Source organism: Thermobia domestica, chromosome 8 (genome assembly GCF_964235325.1).
Source record: "Thermobia domestica chromosome 8, izTheDome1.hap1.1, whole genome shotgun sequence".
Taxonomy (NCBI): Eukaryota; Metazoa; Arthropoda; class Insecta; order Zygentoma; family Lepismatidae; genus Thermobia; species Thermobia domestica.
In genome coordinates this window covers 88,876,140-88,882,157 of record NC_137461.1, presented here as the reverse complement: position 1 = coordinate 88,882,157, position 6,018 = coordinate 88,876,140, and the positions used below count along the sequence as shown (strand labels likewise).

The following is a 6,018-nucleotide window of genomic DNA, read 5'->3' as shown; positions in this document are numbered from 1 at the left end:
CAGGAAATATATAATTAAAAGACCACTCAAAATAGCTCATAGAGGGAATAGAGCCCGGGAACTTCCGATTCGAAAACAAGGACGCTAACTACTCATTACGTCCATCCGGTAGTAATCTTCAATTTACTCCAAAATTAACATCATGGAGTACATTTTTTAGAAAATAAACCATGGCGAATCACTATTCTAAATAGTACTTCAATATTGTACGGTCGAGCAAGTTTTATTTGGATAGTATGTAACAGTACATTCGCTATTATCACCATCATTTCTGGTCATAGCTTTATGACTGCACACATCGAATGTACAAGCATTAACCATGCGCATTCACGAAAGCAAAAAGCAATTGATATTCTTCATGAATACATTAAAGTAATTTATTTACCTTTCTACTAATGAGAATGAAAGAATAAAGCAGCGAGTTATTAAAATAGAAGAAACAAGGAAAAACCGCTCGAAATATTTAGCCTTAAAACCCAAGTAACTACTCTTACCTAAGCTAATCTCCCTATACAATTTCTTATCTACTTATATAAAATAGGGTTACATACACAGAAAAAAGTTATTGTGTTAACACAACTCAATTTTAACACATAGTGGTTCTAGCATGACGACCGCTTTAGGGTTTTCTTTCAAAATCAAGGGTCCGGTGCTTTAGTTATATTGGTTAATGCAAGACCAGTATTATTGTTTTCACACAGAGTCGATGCTAGGTGCTTAAACTAGACGAATATGCTCATTTTGCACTGTAAAAAATAACCGAGGCGCTGTTAAAGTACTAGGTGATAAACGAAGGAATGCAGAAATAAAAACAACGCCACAATGCTCTTTCCCTATGCTGTTAGTAATGCCCAAGCTCACACGGTGAATACAAGTCAGATAGTTACTAATATTGGCAACTCGTCAGGGATCAACCAAAACCATTATTTTCTAACAATGGCTTAGGAAATGTAGCATAATCGTTTCAAAATCCTGCATATCAGACAAAACATCTATAATTTCTAACTTGAAGTGATATCATAAATACTCTAGTATTTGATTATGAATATTTATTAACTGTGATTTTTAACTATGAACACAGTCTTACACGGAGTATCACCAAGTAAAGAAAAAAAGTATTATTATTATTATTATTATTATTATTATTATTATTATTATTATTATTATTATTATTATTATTATTATTATTATTATTTTGTAAACTTTGATCAAATAGTTTTGTAGGCGAAGGAATTTTCTGACAACATTTACATTAGCTTCCATTTATCTGTTTTCGATGTATTTTAAGTCAGAAAGATTACTCGAAATGGAGCTATGCCAAGAAAATTTGACATCTTGTTGGATTACTTTGCAAGGCATTTTCCAATGCTCTTCTTTTATTCAAGAAGAGTTGTTGCCAAATCGTATCATTGAATTCCACGAAGTTTCTCGCCTTCGCAAACTATATATGCATTCTCATTACTCCTTATAAACAATTTATGATATACAATACTATATGATTTATTATTCCTCAAAAGATTCATTTATATTTAATAAGAAAATGTTTTTGTAAACGTACTATATTGACAACTGTACACAAAAGACCTATCGTATGTTACCAATATCACTACGTCAGATAACTGATTGAACCATTACCACTTTAACGATTTACTATAAAAATCGATGGCACTGAAGTGTTACACAGCACGTGTAAAATTTCAATACAAATATGGTAACACAGAGCCAATGAGTTGAATTAACACAACTATCTATTATGGTGTAGAAATATTATCTTCATTAGAGATCGAACTTTTCCTTTGTCACAATCTTAATCACGGTAGCTAAATTACCTCCTTTCGTGCTAGGAATTTTCATCTTAAACTGGTAGTAGGAGATACCTGAAGAAAGTGAGAATGCTTTAGCTTCATTAAACTTACATCATTCAGTAAGTTTGACTGGTTGGATAGATCCCTTCGTAGGCTGTGTATAACGATCAGCATTACAATCTCCAGAGTATTTTATATTATTACAATGTTAACTATTCAGTTTCAATGTAATTTGGATTTATCATAACATCTATGCCTTGTTCATAGTCACTGTTTACATAAACAATAAAATATTATTCATGAAATGGGCAGTTTTAAATATTATCTCTTTTTCAACTCGAAATAAAAGTAGTTACGCCCTTCATTCTTTACTATAGACGACGAATATTTCCTAAATTAAATGGTTTGCTGAAGTGTTGGTGTATGCAATACCTGACCTCTCTTCAGCATACACAAGAAAGGCTAGATTATTAAGCATCTCAATTGTATCATTATTTCCTAAAATTCTTGAAAAAATTTATAGGTTTAAGATACCTTCCTGTCATTATAACGTGTTAAACAATTGATAATTTCCGAAATATCGCTGGCATAACTTAAATCATTACTGCAAGAAGTTAAGTTTTATTAGTGCTTACAAATTATATATATATACAGGGTGGTAGGTAACTCCACCGACAAACTTTGGACCGAGGTGAATCCTTACACGAAATGAAAGAAAAAACGTTCTAATAAACATGGGCTGAAAAATGCCTCCTACCAGAGTTATGATCCACTGAAAATTCGAAAAATCATTTTTCAAAACTCCCTAACTTAGAAACTATAGGAACTATCCCAAGCGGTTTAAGGCGGGGCCGCGGTGGCTCAGTGGTAGAGCGTTCACCTCTGGTGCATGGGGTCCCGGGTTCAAACCCTGCTCCCGCCAAGTGAACTTTGTGGTGGACAAACACCGTGTGCGTGGGTTTTCTCGGGGTTCTCCCGTTTCCTCCCACTTTCTTCATTCCACCATTTCATTCATTTCTCATAATCACCGTCTCCTTTAGCCTAACCGGCATAACCGTGGGACGTAAAACTCAAAGATTTCATTTCATTTCATTTCTTCAAGCGGTTTAAGGAATTACACAGGAACTGGTATACACTCTATCTAAATATCGATGTTTCAGAAGTCACCGGTACCAGCGAAACGAACGCACCACTAATACTTAAAGGAGTATTCCTATATTTCAACTTCCTTTTTACAGTTCCTTTCACCAATAACGGAGGATGGTTAAACATGGATATTTAGATAGAGAACATACTAGTTCCTGTGTAATTCCTTAAACCGCTTGGGATAGGTCCTATAGCTGCTAAGTTAGGGAGTTTTGAAAAATGATTTTTCGAATTTTGAATGGATCATAACTCTGAAAGGAGGCATTTTTCGCCCCATATTTATTAGAACTTTTTTTCTTTTATTTTGTATAAGGAATCGCCTCCCAAAGTTTGTCGGTAGAATTACCTATCACCCTATATATATATATATATATATATATATATATATATATATATATATATATATATATATATATCAGGTTTATGCATTTTACTACTTTCGAATATAGAAATAAATATTTTCTTGTTATAAAATTCCTGAACTTATATTTCCAGTTTGTCAAAATTTTACTTAAATTCACATCCAAAGTTGTATTACATACAAATAATCACAATTGAATTATCTAATCAAAAGTAGCAAATATCCATGAGAAATTATCACAGGTTTCACAATGCGCTTCACGATAGATGAAGTACCGAACTTTATGTACTCTTTAATATTTCTGTATTTGTTCCGCATACTACAAACAGAAAGGAAGAGTTGATAAACATACTTCTATGTAACGAATAAGACAGCATTTAGCTCATTAAAGCACACAATCATCAGGCAACTGTCTAAGCAAACTATACAACATACTACTAAATTCAATGTAAAGGAATAAAAATAATTTAATTTTATACAACTGCATGTTTTCATAAAGTGGGTGTACCAAATAACTAAACAATGATTATTTTTTCTCATTTCAGGCTGCAAAATAATTCAGGTTATTTTAGTAATCCTCATAAAATGGAGACTTGTCACTGTGACTTCGCGGATACTACATTATGGAACAATGTATGTCCTCTGCCCTTTATGCTCACTTTAGAAACTCTCTTTCACGTCACCAACACTATATCAGACTCATGTAATAGACTAATTCCCTTGGATGAACCAGATGATCATTATGATTTCATCGTAGTTGGCGCTGGTGTGGCAGGAGCTGTTGTAACAAGTAGACTACTAGAAGTTCCCGAATGGAAAGTGCTACTAATAGAAGCAGGGCCTCTAGAACCAACATTGACTCAGATTCCATATTTTGTTGGTTTTCTTGTCAACTCTTCTTTGGACTGGGGATATGTTACAGAGCCAGAAGAAAAAGCATGTTTAAACAATGTGGACAGAAGATGTACATGGCCAAGAGGAAAGTCAGTTGGTGGAACATCAGTGTTTAACGGGATGATGTACACACGAGGTCATCCTGAGGAGTTCAATCAGTGGCCTAGTGATAAAAATATCACTTGGGATTATTGTAACACTCTTCCTTATTTTAAAAAGTCGGAACAGAACCTAGGGAAAAGATTAGATAGCAATTATCACGGTTTCTCAGGACCTTTACCTATTAATTGGTTCGATGAGCAACCACAGTTAGCTCAAGATATCATTAAAGCTTGAGAAGAACTGGGAATCTGACACAACACAGACGTCAACCATGGAGCACAAGTAACAGGTTTTACCCGTGCACAATTCGTAACGAAAAACGGAACAAGATTTTCAACAGCTAGAGCTTATCTTCGACCACATAGAAGTAATCCCAACTTTAATATCATTGTTAATACAAGAGTTACTAAGGTTATCATAGATCCAAATACTAAAACAGCTATTGGTGTCAATATCACATACACGGTAAACGGAAAACAAATCTCGAAAATTGTAAAAGCTAAAAATGAGGTTATTTTATCGGCTGGCGCAGTTAACTCTCCTCAATTACTTATGCTGTCAGGCATTGGGATAACTGAAGATCTCACTGCTCACGGAATACCAGTAATCAAAGATCTTCCTGTTGGGCAAAACCTTCAAAATCATGTAGGAGCCAGGGTAAGATTCACAATCACTGATACTTTTCAAATGGAATTAAATGATACTTCGGTTTTACAGTATGTAACGAATAATACAGGATCTTTAGGTACCAATGGAATTACACAAATTACAGGATTCCTTACTTCCTCCTATGGTGAACCCGGACATGCAGACTTACAGATCTTTATCGATGGCTATGTCAGCGGGTGTCCAACAGAATGTTTAGATGGAGAAGGACCTGAATGTTCAAGACGACCAATAGTTCTTAGACCAACACTTCTCGCTCCACGTAGCAAAGGAAATCTAACACTTAAATCTTCAGATCCATTTGATCCACCTCTTATTTACGGTAACTACTTTCAAGATGAGACAGATTTAGAGATTTTAAAAGAAGGAGTTCACATTATTATGAACTTAACACGTACACAGGCACTAAAATATTGGGACTTTCAATTAGATAATTCAACATCATTGGACATCCCTGGATGTGAAGATTTCACACACAACATAACAGAATATATAGATTGTGCTATCAAACGAGACACCTATCCCGAAAATCATCAAAGTGGTTCAAATAAAATGGGAGCAGAAGCTGATCCCACAACAGTTGTTGGCACTGATTTCAAAGTTCATGGAGTGAATAATCTCAGAGTTATTGATGCGTCCGTCTTTCCATTCGTTCCCCGTGCTAATCCCATTTCCTCAATAATTATGTTAGCTGAAAGAGGTGCAGACTTTATTAAGACCGATTACCAGAAACCTGTTAATACTGATTTTAGTGGTGTAAGTGGGTGCGTTTACTAGAAGTCTAAAAACTTCAGTCATTCAATAAAAGAATGACGTTGATTATCATGTTGAAAATACTGTTATACTTTTTTGTGATGATAAAGTATAAAGATGAAACTAGAAAAAGTAAATAAATTTGCTATTTTGTGTTAAATGTTGCTTTTAACATTGTAGGTAGTTTTGTACTTATATCGTATTATGAATAGACTATCGCATAATATTTATGCACTTTCGATGTAAATACAGTATCTTCTTGTAAACTGCGTTTAGAATGGACGATCAAAT

At 34.2% G+C, this 6,018-nt stretch overlaps 1 protein-coding gene across 1 annotated transcript; it reads left to right on the top strand.

Annotated features, from left to right (window-relative positions):
- The first annotated feature begins 4,860 nt into the window (after positions 1-4,860).
- Positions 4,861-5,751, top strand: LOC145692205 (glucose dehydrogenase [FAD, quinone]-like). The gene has a single exon (XM_081767503.1). It carries the CDS (start codon positions 4,861-4,863, stop codon positions 5,749-5,751), a length of 891 nt encoding a protein of 296 aa, XP_081623629.1.
- The last annotated feature ends 267 nt before the right edge of the window (positions 5,752-6,018 follow it).

Bases quoted from the DNA above. Each gene is read 5' to 3' on its own strand.
- LOC145692205 (XM_081767503.1), top strand. From the start codon at position 4,861: ATGCTGTCAGGCATTGGGATAACTGAAGATCTCACTGCTCACGGAATA.